The following is a 16,882-nucleotide window of genomic DNA, read 5'->3' as shown; positions in this document are numbered from 1 at the left end:
CTCCCCCCGCCCCCCCCCGGCGCCTGTTCGATTTCGGGGCCCCCCCCCCTGGACGACCAATTCGAGGAGCCCCCCGAATTCGCCAAGATCCTCCCGGACGGGCTGGCCACCATCATGCGCATGCTGGACGAGTCCATCCGGCAGGAGGAGGACGAGCGGGGGGGGCCCTGCGACGCCCCCCCCCCCCCCGGCCCCCCCCGCCCTCCCCCGCCTCCCGCCGCCCCCCCTCCGCCTCCTCCCCCCCCCCCCTCCTCCTCCCCCTCCTCCTCCCCTCCTCTTCCTCCTCCCCCCCCCCCTCAGGTCGCCGCCCCCCTTCCTCCCCCCCTCTCCCGGCCCCCCCCCGCTCGCCCGCCCCCAAGGCGCCCGTTTTCGGGGCCCCCCCCGGGCCGGACCCCCCGGACCCCCCCCGCCTTTACCCTTTCGGCAAGCGGGACGAGCCGCCCCCCCCCCCGCGCCCCCCCCCCCCCCTCCTCCGTCCTCCTCCTCCAGCCTCCTCCACTCGCTGGCCTCCGCCCTGGGGGGGGCGGCCGAGCCGGGGGGGCTCAAGGCGGTGGGCGCCCCCCCCCCCCTTCCCTTGGCCCCCCGGCCCCCCAAGTCGCTACCTCACCGCCGGGCTGGGGCCGGGAAGGGGGGGCCGCGCCGAGGGACCCCCCTTACCACCACCCCCCCCCCCACGCTCGGAGTCGGAGGCGCTGGAGGAGATCAGCCGCGCCTGCGAGACGCTGGCGGAGCAAGCGGGGCGCTCGGCGGCCTCCCCCCGGCCTTCCTCCCCGGCCTCGTCCCCCCCCCCCCCTCCCTCCTCCTCCTCCTCCTCCTCCTCAGTCACCCCCTCCCCAGCCCCGGCCTCCCCCCCGGCCTCGGCGGCCTCCCCGCGAGCGGGAGGCTCGCCCCCCGCCGCCCGCCACCACCACCACCACACCACCACCAGCACCACCAGCACCACCAGCACCACCAGCAGCAGCAGCAGCAGCAGCAGCAGCAGCGGCCTCCACGCAAGGCCCCGGCCTCCCTCGACCCCCAGAGCCCCGCTGAGGACGCTCCCGAGGCGGCCTCCACCTCGGCCTCGCCTCCGCCGCCGCCACCGCCTCCACCGCTGCCACCGCCGCCGCCGCCGCCGTCGCCGAGCGCGCCGAGCTGCTGAAGCTGCGGGCGCTGAGCGAGGGCCCCCCCCGGGAGCTGAAGATCCGCCTGGTGAAGGTGGAGAGCGGAGGAGGAGGAGGAGGAGGAGGAGGAGGAGGCGGCCGCGACACCTTCGTGGCCTCCGAGGTGGAGGAGCCCCCGCGCCTCCCCCTGGCCCAGCTCACCATCAGCCACAGCGCCGCCGAGGTCGTGCGCGCCAGCAAGTCAGTGCGGGGCGGGCTGGGGGGGATTTGGGGGGGGATTTTGGGGGGGCTGGGGAGGCTCTAGGGGGTTCTAGAGGCTCTGGGGAGGCTCTGGGGAGGCTCTGGGAGCCTTTATAGAGGCTCTTTAGGGGCTGGGGAGGCTCTAGGGGGGATTTATTGGGGCTGGGGAGGCTCTAGGGGGCATTATGGAGGCTCTTTGGGGGCTGGGGAGGCTCTAGGGGGGATTTATTGGGGCTGGGGAGGCTCCAGGGGGCTCTCAGGGCACTTATGGAGGCTCTGTGAAGGCTCTGTGGAGGCTCTAGGGGGCTGGGGATGCTCTAGAGAGGCTCTAGGGTGCTCTGTGAAGGCTATTTGGGGACTGGGGAGGCTCTAGGGGGGATTTATTGGGGCTGGGGAGGCTCTAGGGGGCTCTGTGGAGGCTCTTTAGGGGCAGGGGAGGCTCTAGGGAGGCTGTAGGGGGCTCTAGAGGCATTTAGGGAGGCTCAAGGGAGGCTCTAGGGTGCTGGGAAGGCTCTAGGGAAGCTCTGAGGGTGTCTGTGAAGGCTGTTTGGGGTCTGGGGAGGCTCTAGGGGGGATTTATTGGGGCTGGGGAGGCTCTAGGGAGGCTCTAGGGGGCTCTAGAGGCATTTATGGAGGCTCTGTGGAGGCTCTTTAGGAGCTGGGGAGGCTCTAGAGGGGATTTATTGGGGCTGGGTGGCTGTAGGGAACTCTAGAGGCATTTATGGAGGCTCTAGGGAGGCTCTAGGGGGCTTTATGGAGGCCCTGGTGGACTGGGGAGGCTCTGGTGGGGCTCTTTGGAGGTTTTAGAGGCACTCTAGGGGGCTTTATGGGGGCTCTTTGGGAGCTTTGGGGGCTGGGGAGGCTCTAGGGAGGCTCTAGGGGGCTCTAGAGGCATTTAGGAAGGCTCTGTGGAGGCTCTTTGGGGGCTGGGGAGGCTCTAGGGGGGATTTAAGGGGGCTGGGGAGGCTCTAAGGGGCTTTATGGAGGCTCTTTGGGGGCTGGGGAGGCTGTCTGGGGGCTCTAGAGGGCTTTATGGAAGCTGTAGGGCGCTGGGGAGGCTCCAGGGAGGCTTTATGGGGGCTCTGCAGGGCTTTATGGAGGCTTTATGGGGGATCTGGGAGTCTGGGGAGGCGCTTTGGGGGCTTTGAGGGGCTGGGGAGGCTCTGGGGAGGCTCTAGAGGGGTTTATGGGGGCTCTAGGAGGCCGGGGAGGCCCTACAGAGGCTTTATGGGGTCTCTAGGGGGCTTTGTGGAGGCTCTGAAGGCCCTGGAGGCCCTAGGGAGGTTCTGTGGAGGCTCTTTTTGGGGTGGGGAGGTTGTAGGGAGGCTCCAGGGAGGCTCCCCAGGGCCTTTATGGGGCTGGGGGCCTCTGCGGGGGCTCTATGGGGACTGTGGAGGCTCTGTGGGGACTGTGGAGGCTGTTTGGGGTCTCTGTGGGGTCTCTGTGGGGTCTCTGTGGGGTCTCTGTGGGGACGTGGCCTCGCACATGTTGCGGGCCCCCCCCCCCCACCCCCTGGGCCGTTGGGTGACCCTGTCCTTGTGTCCTTGTGTCCCCCTGTCCCCATCTTTCTGTCCCCATCCCCGTGTGCCCCTGTCCCCATACCCCTGTCCCTGTCCACCTCCCCCTGTCCCCATGTCCCCATCCTTCTGTCCCCATCCCTTTGTCCCTACCCATGTTGCCGTGTCCCTATATCCTGTGTCCCCATGTCCCTGTGTCCCTGTGTCCTTATCCATGTCCCCGTGTCCCCATATCCCTGTATCCCCATCCTTCTGTCCCCATCCCCGTGTCCCTATCCACATCCCTGTGTCTCCATGTCCCCATGTTCCTATCCACGTCCCTTGTCCCCATGTCCCTATCTGTGTCCCCGTCCCCATTCCCATGTCCCTATCCATGTCCCTATGTCCCCATCCCCATGTCCCTGTCCCCATATCCCTGTGTCCCCATATCTTCATATCCCCATGTCCTTTGTCCCCATGTCCCCATACCCCCATGTCCCTGTGTCCCCATGTCCCTATCCCTGTCCCCATGTCCATGTGTCCCCATCCCCATGTCCCCATGTCCCCATCCATGTCCATGTGTCCCCATGTCCCTGTCCCTATATCCCTGTGTCCCCATGTCCCCATATCCGTGTATCCCACGTCCCTTGTCCCCATGTCCCTATATCCCCATATCCTTGTTCCCATGTCCCTATCCCTGTCCCCATGTCCCTATATCCCCGTGTCCCCATCCCCATGCCCCCATGTCCCTATCCATGCCCCGTGACCCCACCCACGACCCCGTGACCCCACCCACGACCCCGTGACCCCACCCATGACCCCACCCCCTTGGCCCCGCCCCCTGCCCCGCCCCCAGGCAGGCGCGCCTGCCGGGCCCGTTCCGGGAGTCCTACCTGTCCCCGGCGCAGTCGGTGAAGCCGCGCATCGACTCGCAGGAGAAGCTGCCCCGCGACAAGCTCAGCCCGCCCACGCCCAGCATCTACGTGAGTCATTGGCCGGCCCCGGGGCGCCCCGCCCTCATTGGGCCGTGGGGGGGGGGGGGGCGTGTCCCAGGGCATCCTCGTGCCGATTGGTCAACGGGCGGGCGTGTCCCAGGGCGTCCCCGTCCTCATTGGGCCGCAGGAGTGCGTTGCCCAGGGCATCCTTGCCCTGATTGGTCCATGATTGGGCGTTTCCCAGGCATCCCCACCCCGATTGGTCCACGACTGAGTGTTTCCCAGGGTATCCCTGCCCTGATTGGTCCATGACTGGGCGTTTCCCAGGGTATCCCTGCCCTGATTGGTCCATAGCTGGGTGGTCCCCAGGGCATCCTTGCCCTGATTGGTCCATGATTGGGCGTTTCCCAGGCATCCCCACCCCGATTGGTCCATGACTGGGTGTTCCCCAGGGCATCCTTGCCCTGATTGGTCCATGGCCAGGTGTTTACTAGGTACTCCTGCCCTGATTGGTTCACAGGCAGGTGTTTCCTAGGGCATGTCCACCCTGATTGGTCCATAACTGGGTGTTTCTAGGCATCTCTGTCCTGATTGGTCTATGATTGGGCGTTTCCCAGGGCATCCCCATGCTGATTGGTCCACAGCCAGGTGTTTCCCAGGCATCCCCATCCTGATTGGTTCATAGCTGGGCGTTTCCCAGGGCATCCCCCTTTTGATTGGTCCATAGACGGGTGTTTCCCAGGGCATCTCCACCCTGATTGGTCCATGGGTGGGCATTTCCAGGGCATCCCCATCCTGATTGGTCCATAGCTGGGTGTTTCCCAGGCATCCCCATCCTGATTGGCCCATGGCCAGGTGTTTCCCAGGGCATCTCTGCCCTGGTTGGCCAATGGGTGGGCGTTTCCCAGGGAATCCCCATTCTGATTGGTCCATGACTGGGCGTTTCCCAGGGAATCTCTGCCCTGATTGGCCCACAGCTGGGTGTTTCCCGGGGTATCCCCATGCTGATTGGCCCACGGGCGGGCATTTCCCAGGGAATCCCCGCTCTGATTGGCTCCCGCCCGGATCCTCCCAGCCACCCCCATACCGATTGGCCGGCGGCCGGGCGTCTCCCCGGGGCCCCCTATCTGATTGGCCGCCGGGCGGGCGGGGGCGTGGCGGGGCCCCGCCCCGGGGCTTCCCCATTGGCCGAGGGTGTGGGCGTGGCGGCGTTGTCGGGCCGCGATTGGCTGCCCGGCGCTGACCGGCCCCGCCCACAGCTGGAGAGCAAGCGCGACGCCTTCTCGCCCGTCCTGCTGCAGTTCTGCACCGACCCCAAGAACCCCATCACCGTCATCCGCGGGCTGGCCGGGTCCCTGCGCCTCAGTGAGTGACACCGGGACGGGGACACCGGGACGGGGACACCGGGATGGGGACAATGACACAGGGACAGGGACAATGACACAGGGACAGTGGCACGGGGACACGTTGCATGGGGACAACTGCACAGGGACAATTAGACAAGGACAGCGACACAGGGACACCTTGCATAGGGATGGTGGCATGGGGACAGTGGCACGGGGACAACAGCATGGGGACAATTTCATGGGGACAATTTCATGGGGATAATTACACAAGGACAGTGACAGAGGGACACTTTGCATGGGGACAGTGGCACGGGGACAGGGACAATGACACAGGGACAATTACACGGGGACAGTGACACAGGGACACTGGCATGGGGACAGTGGCATGGGGACAATTGCATAGGGACAGTGACACAGGGATACTTTGCATGGGGACACCACCACAAGGACATGGGGACTCCACCACAGGGACAACTATATGGGGAGAATTACACAGGGACAGTGGCACAGGGACAATGGCACGGGGACGCTCTGCATGGGGACAGTGGCACAGGGATGCCAGCACAGGGACACTTTGCACAGGGATGCTTTGCATGGGGATGCTTGGTCCCCATGTCCCCGTCCTGTCCCTGTCCTGTCCCCGTGTCCCCTCCATGCATGTACGAGCTGCCATGTCCCCATGTCCCCATGTCCCTGTCCCATGCACACGCGCACTCCCTTGTTCCCTGTCCCTTGCACACTTGTGTCCCTTGTCCCCATCCCCTGCACGTACCTGCTTCCGTGTCTCTTGTCCCTGTGTCCCCATCCTGTCCCTGTGTTCTCGTCCCCTGCATGCACATGTCCCCATGTCCCTTGTCCCTGCATCCCAACGTTCTCATGTCCCTCATCCCCGTGTCCCCATATCTCCATGTCCCTTGTCCCCATGTCCCTTGTGTCCATGCCCATCATCCCAATGCCCCCAAGTCTCTGTGTCCCCCTGTCCCCACGTCCCCACGTCCCTTGTCCCCATATCCCAATGTTCTCTTGCCCCTTATCCCAACGTCCCCATGTCCCTGTGTCCCCACATCCTTCATCCCAATGTCCCTGTGTCCCCATGTCCCCCTGTCCCTTATGTCCATGCCCCTCATCCCAATGCCCCCATGTCTTTGTCCCCATGTCTCTTGTTCCAATGTCCCCGTGTCCCCATGTCCCTATGTCCCATGTCCCCATGTCCCCATGTCCCTTGTCCCCATATCCCAATGTTCTTATGTCCCTCATCCCAATGTCCCCACATCTCTTGTCCCTATGTCCTCATGTCCCATGTCCCCACGTCCCTTGTCCCCATATCCCAATGTTCTCACATCCCTCATCCCCATGTCCCCACATCTCCTGTCCCCATGTCCTATGTCCCCATGTCACTTGTGTCCATGCCCGTCATCCCAATGCCCCTGTGTCCCCATGTCCCCATGTCCCTTGTCCCCGTATCCCAATGTTCTTTTGCCCCTCATCCCAATGTCCCCATGTCCCCATGTCCTTTGTCCCCATATCCCAATATTCTTTTGCCGTTCATCCCAATGCCCCCATGTCTTTGTGTCCCCATGTCTTGTCCCCCTGTCCCCATGTCCCCACGTCCCTTGTCCCCATATCCCAATGTTCTCACGTCCCATGTCCCCATGTCCCCATATCCCCCTGCCCTCCCCTTTCCCCCTACCCCCCCGTGCCCCCCATCCGCGGTGCGGGCTCCGAGCGGCCGCTGCCGTCCCCGCAGACCTGGGGCTGTTCAGCACCAAGACGCTGGTGGAGGCGAGCGGGGAGCACGCGGTGGAGGTGCGCACGCAGGTGCAGCAGCCCTCGGACGAGAACTGGGACCTGTCGGGGACGCGCCAGGTCTGGCCCTGCGAGAGCAGCCGCTCGCACACCACCATCGCCAAGTACGCCCAGTACCAGGCCTCCTCCTTCCAGGAGTCCCTGCAGGTCGGCGGGCGCGGGGGGCGCGGGGGGGCGGGGGGGGGATGTGGGGACATTGGGGCCGTGGGGGGACGTGGGGGGACGTGGGGGGATGTTGAGGGTATAGGGGGACACGGGGGGTATGGGGGGATGTGGGGACACGGGGGGTACAGGGGGACATGGGGGGGTACAGGGGGACGTGGGGGGTGCAGGGGGACGTGGGGGGTACAGGGGGACATGGGGGGTATGGGGGTGCAGGGGGACACGGGAGGACGTGGGGACACAGGGGGTAGGGGGGACATGGGGTGCAGGGGGATGTGGGGACACTCAGGGTGAGGGGGGACATGGGGACACGGGGCGGATGTGGAGGGCAGGGGTGATGTAGGGGACATCTGGAGGGGGACATGGGGATGGGGGGTCCCCCTGACCCGTGTGCCCCCTGCCCCGTGTCCCCCCCTAACGAGACGTCCCCGCCAGGAGGACAAGGACAGCGAGGACGAGGAGGCGGAGGAGCCCGACAGCACCACGGAGACCCCCCCCAGGTGGGGCCACCCGGGGGTCCCCCGACACCGAGGGCGGGCGCTGGCCCCGAGGCGTCCCCGGGGTGTCCCCAGGGCGTCCCCGGGGCGTCAGTGGGGGGACCCCGGCTCGGGGACGTGCCGCGTCCCCCCCGTAACCCCTGCGCCCCGCAGCAACCCCGACCAGAAGTCCCACCAGATCATCAAGTTCGGGACCAACATCGACCTCTCGGATGCTAAGAGGTGAGGGGGGCACCCATGGGTGAGGGGGGCACCCATGAGTGACAGGGGGACCGTGCTGGGGGTGACGGGCACCTCTGGGTGACCTGTGGAGGAGCATCCAATGGTCGATCATCCCAAGGGTGGCCATCCCAAGAGTGACTCTCATAGGTGATTGTCCAATGGGTGACCATCCCAAGGGTGACCATCCAATAGGTGACCATCCAATAGGTGACCATCCTGTGGGTGACCATCCCATCCGATAGCTGATCATCCAATGGTTGACCATCCTGTGTTTGACCGTCCCATGGCTGACCATCCAATGGTTGACCATGTCATGGGTGAACACCTCACAGCTGACCATCCAATGGTTGACCGTCTAGTAGTTGACCACCCAATGGTAGACCGTCCAATGGTTGACCATCCAATGGCTGGCTGTCCAGTGGGTGACCTTCCCATGAGTCACCATCCCATGGCTGACCAACCTGTTGGCTGAGCATCCAATAGCTGAATACCCCATGGTTGACCATCCAATTGTTGACCATCCCATGGGTGACCACCTCATGGCTTATCATCCAGTACTTGTCCATCCCATGGTTGACTGCCTGCTGGTGACCATCCCATGGTTGATCATCCCATGGTTGATCATCCCATGGACAACCATCTCATGGGTAACTGTCCCATGGCTGATCATCCAATGGTTGACCATCCAATGATTGACTATCCTATGGCTGATCATCCCATAGTTGACTGTCCAGTGGTTGACAGGCCTATGGGTGACCACCTTATGGCTTATCATCCAATGGTTGACCATCCAGTGGTTGACCATCCAATGGTTGACCATCCAATGGTTGACCATCCTATGATTGACCACCCCATGCCTGACCATCCAATGGTTGACTATCCCAGGACTGACCACGCAATGTTTGACTAACCCATGGGTGACCATCCCATGGGTGACCGTCCCACGGGTGACCACCCCACGGGTGACCGTCCCGTGTGTCCCCGTCCAGGTGGAAGCCGCAGCTGCAGGAGCTGCTGAAGCTGCCGGCCTTCATGCGGGTTTCCTCCACGGGCAACATGCTGAGCCACGTGGGCCACACCATCCTGGGCATGAACACCGTCCAGCTCTACATGAAGGTGCCAGGCAGCCGCACACCCGGTGAGCGGGGCCGCGGGGCGGGGGGCGCGTGGGGCTGTGCGGGCTGCGGGGGGGTGACACCGCCGCTGGTCCCGTGTCCCCCCCAGGCCACCAGGAGAACAACAACTTCTGCTCCGTCAACATCAACATCGGGCCCGGGGACTGCGAGTGGTTCGCGGTGCACGAGCACTACTGGGAGACCATCTCCGCCTTCTGCGACAAGTGAGGGCGGGGCTTGGGGGAGAGGGCGTGGCTTGGGGGAGGGGGCGTGGCTTTGGGGGAGGAGGAGGGGCTTGTGAGAGGGGTGGGGCTTGTGGGAGGGCAGAGCACAGCGCTGCTGGTAGGTTGGTGACACCAAGGGGGAAGGCGGAGCGGTGGCGGTGGTGACAGTAGTGACAGCAGTGACAGCAGTGACAGTAGTGATAGCAGTGACAGCAGTGACAGCAGTGACAGCAGTGACAGCAGTGGCACCGTGTGACCCCGTCTGTGTCGCAGGCACGGCGTGGACTACCTGACGGGCTCGTGGTGGCCCATCCTGGAGGACCTGTACCGCTCCAACATCCCCGTGTACCGCTTCATCCAGCGCCCCGGCGACCTGGTGTGGATCAACGCCGGCACCGTGCACTGGGTGCAGGCCACCGGCTGGTGCAACAACATCGCCTGGAACGTCGGGCCCCTCACCGGTACGGGGCGCGGGGACCGGGGCACTTTGCTGGTGGGGTGATGGTGTGGATGCAACGGGGACAGAGTGGGGACACAACGGGGACACAACGGGGGAACAATGGGGGAACAATGGGGATGCAATAGAGAAACAGCAACAACACAATGTGGGAACAATGGGAACACAATGGGGTTGCAGTGGGGATAGAAGGGGGACGTAACAGGGGAACGTTGGGGACACAACGGGGGTACAGTGGGGACACAACGGGGACACAACGGGGACAAAATGGGGGAACAGTGGGGATGCAATAGAGAAATAACAGCAGGGACAGAACAGGGACACAACAGGGATACAATGAGGATACAATAGGGGTACAATGGGGACACAATGGGGTAACAATGGGGGTGCAATGAGGATGGAAGGGGGATGCAACAGAGAAATGATGGAGACAAAACAGGGACACAGTGGGGGTGCAGTGGAGGACAAGGGGGGTGCGATGGGGACACAAAAGGAACACGATGGGGACACAATGGGGAAACAATGGGGATGCAATAGAGAAACAACGGGGACAGAGCAGGAACAGAATGGGGACGCAATGGGGACACTATGGGGACACAACGGGGATGCAACGGGAACACAGTGAGGGTGCAGTGGGGACACGAGCGCCGCACCATGGGGGTGGGACATGGTTGGGGACACAGCCCTAAGGGTGACACGGTGTGGCCGGGGGACACCCATGACGTCCCTGCTGTCCCCTTAGCCTACCAGTACCAGCTGGCGCTGGAGCGCTATGAGTGGAACGAGGTGAAGAACGTCAAGTCCATCGTGCCCATGATCCACGTCTCCTGGAACGTCGCCCGCACCGTCAAGATCAGCGACCCCGACCTCTACAAGATGATCAAGTGAGCGCAGGGGCGCGGTGGGGCCGGGGCCGCCCTGGGGACAAGGACGGGGCCACGCCAGGGCTGACACCGCCGCAGGACGAGGGGACGGGGACATCCCCGTCGCCGCGGGGCGGTGGCTGACGCGCGCGGCCGTGCGGTGCCGGCCGTTGCAGGTACTGCCTGATGCAGTCCATCAAGCACTGCCAGGTGCAGCGCGAGAGCTTGGTCCGCGCCGGCAAGAAGATCGCCTACCAGGGACGGGTGAAGGACGAGCCGGCGTACTACTGCAACGAGTGCGACGTGAGTGCTGGAGGGGGCCGGGGGGGCTGGGCGTGGTCTTGGCATGGCCTTGGAGTAGTCTTGGCCATGGACTTGGCTGTAGTTTTGATGTGGTCATGCCCATGGAGTTGGCTTGCACTTGGCCATGATTTTGACATGGTCATGGCTGTGGCTTTGGCTTGGACTTGGCCATGGTCTTGGCCATGGTTTTGGCTTGGTCTTGGTCATGGTTTTGACATGGACATGCCCATGGCATTGGCTTGGACTTGACCATGATCTTGGCATGGTCATGGCCATGGCTTTGGCTTAGTCTTGGCCACAGTCTCTGTATGGTCTTGGCGTGGTGATGGCCATGGTTTTGGTTTAGTCATGACCACCATCTTTGTCATCATGGCCATGGCATTGGCTTGGTATTAGCCACGGTCTTTATGTGGTCTTGGCATGGTGATGGCCACGGCAATGGCTTGGTTTTGCTCCTGGTGTTGGCCATGGATTTTACATGTACATGGTCCTGGCATGCTGTGGCCATGGCGTTCTCTTGGTGTTGAGCGTGGTCTTGCTGTGGCCATGGCCATGACACTGACTTAGACTTGACCATGGTCTCTGAGTGGTCTTGGCATGGTCGTGGCCACGGTTTTGGTTTGGTCTTGACCACGGTCTTGACGTGGTCATGGCCATGGCATTGGCTTGTGCTTCGCTGTGATCTTTACGTGGTCTCGGTGTGGTCATGGCCACAGCAACAGCTTGGTCTTGGCCGTGGCCTTGGCCATTGTCTTGGCCATGGTCTTGGTTCTGGTCTTGATCCTGGTCTTGGCCATTGTCTTAGTCATTGTCTTGGCCATTGCTTGGTCCTGGTCTTGGTCATGGTCTTGGCCACGGTCTTGACCCAGTCACAGCCGTGGCATTGCCCTGGCCACGGCTTTTGCGTGGTCTCATCACGGGTGACCGTGACCGGCCCCGGGTGCAAACCGAAAGGTGTCGGCGGGTGGGGGCTTCGCCCGGGAGCACCGCCGCTGAGCCGTGTGCCGCAGGTGGAGGTGTTCAACATCCTCTTCGTGACGAGCGAGACCGGCGGGCGCAACACCTACCTGGTGCACTGCGAGGGCTGCGCCCGGCGCCGCAGCGGGGCCCTGCACGGCGTCGTCGTCCTCGAGCAGTACAAGACCGAGGAGCTGATGCAGATCTACGACGGCTTCACCCTGGTGAGCGCGCGGGGACGGCCCCGGGGGCAGGGGCACCCTCACACCGAACACGGGGACACCCATGGGATCATGGGATCGCCAGCATGGGGACGCCCAGAGAGGGGATGAGCAACTTGGGGTCACCCATGGGACCACCAGCATGGAGACACCCAGAATGGGGACACCCATGGGATCACCTACACGGAGATGCCCAAAATGGGGACACCCAGCATGGGGACACCCATGGGGACACCCAACATGGGGTCACCCACCTTGGGGTCACCTAAGATGGGGACACCCAACTTGGGGTCACCCATGGGATCGCCAGCATGGGGACACCCAGCATCGGGGTGACCAACTTGGGGTTACCCATGGGGACACCCAACAAGGGGATGAGCAACTTGGGGTCACCCACGGGACCACCAGCATGGAGACAGCCAGAATGGGGACACCCATGGGGTCACCTACACGGGGATGCCCAAAATGGGGACACCCAGCATGGGGACACCCAGCATGGGGGTGACCAACCTGGGAACACCCATGGGGTCACCCAACATGGGGTCACCCACCTTGGGGTCACCTAAGATGGGGACACCCAACTTGGGGTCACCCATGGGATCATCAGCATGGGGACACCCAACATCGGGGTGACCAACTTGGGGTCACCCATGGGGACACCCAACGTGGGGGTCACTCAACTTGGGGTCACCCAACAAGGGGATGACCAACTTGGGGTCACCCATGGGACCACCAGCATGGGGACACCGCAATTGGGGGGGGTCACCCATTATTGGGACACCCAAGGGACCACCAGCATGGGGTCACTCAACTTGGGGTCACCCACAGGGACCCCCAGCATGGGGACACCCAACCTAAGGCCACCCAACTTGAGGCCACCCAACGTGGGGCCACCCATGGGACCACCAGTATGGGACCACCACTACGGGGCCACCCAAGGGACCTCCATTACGGGACCCCCACTACGGGGCCACCCAACACGGGGACACCCCCGGGACCCCCACCCCCTGGGGCCGCCCCTTCCCGCGTGTCCCCCCCCCCTTTCCCCGTGTCCCCAGGGGTGGTGGCGGTGGCGGTGGGGGGGTCCCCATGGGGGTGGCCCCCCCCCCCTGACACCGGGTCCCTTGCAGGTGGCGTCGCCCAGCTCCAGATGAGCCCTGCCCGGCCCAGGGGGTTCCTGGGCACCCGTGACGGGGACGGGGACACGGGGACGCCCCCCCCGCCCCCCACCCCGAACACTTTTTTATTTATTCATGGGGAAATCGCCCCAAAATTGGCCTCCCCCCCCCCGACATCTTCTCGCCCCCCCCCCTCTCCGCACTCTGAAGAGCGGCGCCGGGCCGGGGGGGGCCCGGACGGACGGACGGACGCAGCGGGGACTCGGGGTGCTGGGGGGGGGATTTTTTTTGAGGGGGGGGGGCAGACGCGAAACTTAACGTTTTTTACAGAAATATCGATTTATAAAAATGAACAATTCCCCCTCAAAACCTGGGGGGGGATGGGGGGGGCTCTTCCTGCACCCCCCCCCTCCTGATTTGGGGGTCCCTGTGGGGTCCCCACCGCCCCCCCCACACATTGGGGGGGGTCTCCATGGCCCCCCCCCCCATCTCTTGGAGGGGGGGGTCTCAGTGCCCCCCCTCCCCGTATCTCTCGGGGGGGTCCCGCTGCCCCCCATGACTCAGGGGGGGCCCTGGGAGGGGGGGCCCGCGCCCCCCCCACAGCATTAAGGGGGTGCTGGGGGGGGCGCTTGGGGGGGGCTTTGCTGGACCCTTCCCCAAATTTCAACCAAAAACTCGCCCCGGGGGGGCCCCCCCCAAACCAGCCACCCCCTCACTACGGGTCCGGGCCGGGGGGGGGCCCCGAGGGGGGGGGGGCGTTTTGGGGTCCCCCCCCTGCCCCCTGGGGGGGGGCTCAGGTCCACAAGGGGGGTGTCGCCCCCCCAGGGCTCCCCCAAACCATGGTGCAAAGGGGAGGGGGGGCCGCCTGTGCAACCCCTCCCCAAAAGGTGGGGGGGGGCAGCGGGACCCCTCCCCCCCAACGGGGGGGGGACAACATGGGGTGCGCCCCCCCCCCTTCCCGAAGCCTCTTTTTTTTTTTTTTCCCTTTTTTTGTAAATGACCTTTTTCTGCCTCTTTTTTAATTTATACGCGAAGTGTGTGTGTGGGGGGGGCGCTTTATTTATTGGGGGGGGGTCGGGCCGGGGGTCCCCGGGGGGGGGGGGGGGGGAGGTGTGTGAGTGTGGGGGAGGGGCTGTGTCTTTTCTGGGGGGGGGAAGAGGGGGGGGGAATGCAGCGACCCGGTGTCCTGACCTGGGGGGGGGTCCCAAAACCCGCGCCCCCCCCCTCCTCCCCCCCCATGACCTGGGTGCCCCCCCCACCCCCCCACCATGGTGCTGGGCCCTGCGGCCACCCCGGACCCCCCCACCCCGTGTCCCCCCCCCCCCCCTCCTCCCATCTCCCCCCTCCCTCCCCTGTCCCCCCTCCCCCCCCCACGGCCCCGGTGTTTTATTGAGGGTCGGGGGGGGGGGAAGGGGGGGCTGGGGGTGCCCCCCCCGCCTTGCCCCCCCCCCGCGGCCACAGAAGCTATTTTGTACCTGAGATTAAATTAACTCGCACAGCCCGGCCGGCTCCGATTTTGGGGGGGGGGATTTGGGGGGGGGGTCGGGGCTGGGGGGGCTGGGGGGGTCGGGAATTTGGGGGGGGGGGCACAAGGACTCGAGGGCGCAACGCCAGGGGCTTCAATGGGGCCATGGGACCCCCCCCCCCCGCATCGTAAACTGGGGGGGGGGCTCTCAGATTGGGGGGGTGTTTCTTTGTGGGGGGGTCCGTCAGATGTTGGGGGGGCTGTTAGGTGATGGGGGGGTCCCTCACACATGGGGGGGTCACTCACACATGGGGGGGGTCACTCACATGTGGGGGGGTCCATCAGACGTTGGGGGTCTCCATCATGGTCTGGGGGGGTTCCGTTATATTTGGGGGGGGGTCCGTCAGGTGCTGGGGGGGGTCTGTCATTTGTGGGGGGGTCCATGAAGTGCTGGGGGGGTCCGTCACTCCTGGGGGGGGCATCACTTCTGGGGGGGGGTCCATCACACTCCAGGGGGGTCTTTCAATCCGGAGGGGGTCTGTCACTTGCTAGGGGGGTCCATCACTCCTGGGGGGTGTCGGTCACTCCTGGGGGGGTCCGTCACGCCGGGGGGGGGTCCGTCACACTCCGGGGGGGGCCGCTAGGGGTAGAGGGCGGCGGCGGCCCCCTCGCGCTCCACCTCGATGGACACGATGTGGTGCCCGGGGACCATGGCCAGGCCCAGCACCCGCGGCTCGCTGCCGGGGAACGAGTCTGGGGGGGGGCACACAGAGAGGGGGGGGGTCAGGGGGGAGCGGTAACAGCCCCCCAACCCCCCCCCCAAAAAAAAAATTAATTAAAATTACAAATTAAAGGATGGGAGCACTGCAGCAAGGAGATGGGGACCCCCTGGTGCACATGGGGACCCCCCCATATAAAAACCCCAATTTTTTTTTTGGGGGGGGGTCAGGGAACAAGGTGACAACACTACCACGACCCCCCCATTAAAAAAATAATTAAAAATTAAAACTTAAATGGAAGGGAGCACGGATGCAAGGGGAAGGGGACCCTGTGGTGCTCATGGGGATCTCCCCCCTGGTTTAAAAAACACAAATTTTTTTTGGGGGGGGTCACGGGATGAGGTGACAACAGTACGACAACCCCCCCCCCCCCAATTAAAGAGTTAATTAATGATTAAAGGATGGAAGCACAGCAGCAAGAAGAAGGGGACCCCATGCCATGTGTGTGGACCCCCCCCCCATATAAAAACCCCAATTTTCTTTTGGGGGGGCGAGTCAGGGGACGAGGTGCCAACACTACCACGCCCCCCCAATTAAAAAATTAATTAAATTAATTAAAAAATTTTTAAAAAAGGGCAGGGAGCTCAGCAGCAAGGAGCCGGGCACCCCGCAGCACAGGTGGGACCCCCCCCCCCCTCTGTTACAACCCCCCCCAATATTTATTTCTGGGGGTGCCCCCCCCTCACCCGAGGCCTTGAGGAACTCCTGCGCGGAGCCGAGGATGACGTTGGCGTCGCGGTCGGTGCAGAGGAAGGCCCCCACCAGCGTGCGCCCGTCCGACATGCGGATGCGCAGGCTGCGGTTCAGCAGCGCCTCCAGGCGCCGCCGCGCGCGGGGGTGGCCCCCCCCGGGGGCCTGCTGGGGTCGGGGAGGGGGGGGGTGAGGGCCCTATGGGCACCTATAGGCGCCTATGGGGCCCTTATGGATCCCTATGGGGCCCTTATGGATCCCTAAGCATCACCTATGGGTGCCTATGGGCATCTACGGGTCCCCTATGGGTGCCTATGGGGCCCTATAGATCCCCCATGGGTACCCTATGGGCACCTATAGGCGCCTATGGGGCCCTTATGGATCCCTATGGGGCCCTTATGGATCTCTAAGCATCACCTACGGGTGCCTATGGGCATCTACGGGTCCCCTATGGGGCCCTATAGATCCCCCATGGGTACCCTATGGGCACCTATAGGTGCCTATGGGGCCCTTATGGATCCCTATGGGGCCCTTATGGACCCCTAAGCATCACCTATGGGTGCCTATGGGGCCCTACAGATCCCCCATGGGTACCCTATGGGCACCTATAGGCGCCTATGGGACCCTATGGGGCCCTTATGGATCCCTATGCGTCACCTACGGGTGCCTATGGGTCCCCATGGGTGCTTACGGGTCCCCTATGGGTGCCCTGTAGGTCTCTGTGGGTCCCTTATGGATCCCTATGCGTCACCTAGGGGTGCCTATGGGCATCTATGGGTCCCCTATGGGGCCCCATAGATCCCCCATGGGTACCCTATGGGCACCTATAGGCACCTATGGGGCCCTTATGGATCCCTATGGGGCCCTTATGGATCCCTATGCA

At 64.0% G+C, this 16,882-nt stretch overlaps 2 protein-coding genes across 2 annotated transcripts; one reads left to right on the top strand and one right to left on the bottom strand.

Moving 5' to 3' along the window:
* Positions 1–66: 66 nt before the first annotated feature.
* Positions 67–14,566, top strand: LOC309891449 (lysine-specific demethylase 6B-like; the record flags this gene model as incomplete). Its single annotated transcript, XM_082785817.1, has 14 exons — positions 67–169; positions 1,046–1,343; positions 3,696–3,822; positions 5,034–5,139; positions 6,868–7,073; positions 7,524–7,588; positions 7,739–7,807; positions 8,797–8,945; positions 9,032–9,146; positions 9,420–9,607; positions 10,346–10,487; positions 10,643–10,769; positions 11,780–11,950; positions 13,078–14,566. Coding segments are annotated over 14 exons (1,890 nt in total), but the record flags the coding sequence as incomplete, so codon positions are not given.
* A 117-nt stretch (positions 14,567–14,683) lies between these two features.
* On the bottom strand, positions 14,684–16,167 carry NAA38 (N-alpha-acetyltransferase 38, NatC auxiliary subunit; the record flags this gene model as incomplete). The annotated part of the gene is made up of 2 exons (XM_082785816.1): positions 14,684–15,283; positions 15,996–16,167. Coding segments are annotated over 2 exons (285 nt in total), but the record flags the coding sequence as incomplete, so codon positions are not given.
* Positions 16,168–16,882: the final 715 nt, after the last annotated feature.

The sequence above is a fragment of the Aythya marila genome, assembly GCF_965140915.1.
Source record: "Aythya marila genome assembly, contig: HAP1_HAP1_SCAFFOLD_34, whole genome shotgun sequence".
Lineage (NCBI taxonomy): Eukaryota > Metazoa > Chordata > Aves > Anseriformes > Anatidae > Aythya > Aythya marila.
The sequence above is the reverse complement of the archived record's forward strand: the minus strand, read 5'-3'. Positions and strand labels throughout refer to the sequence as shown.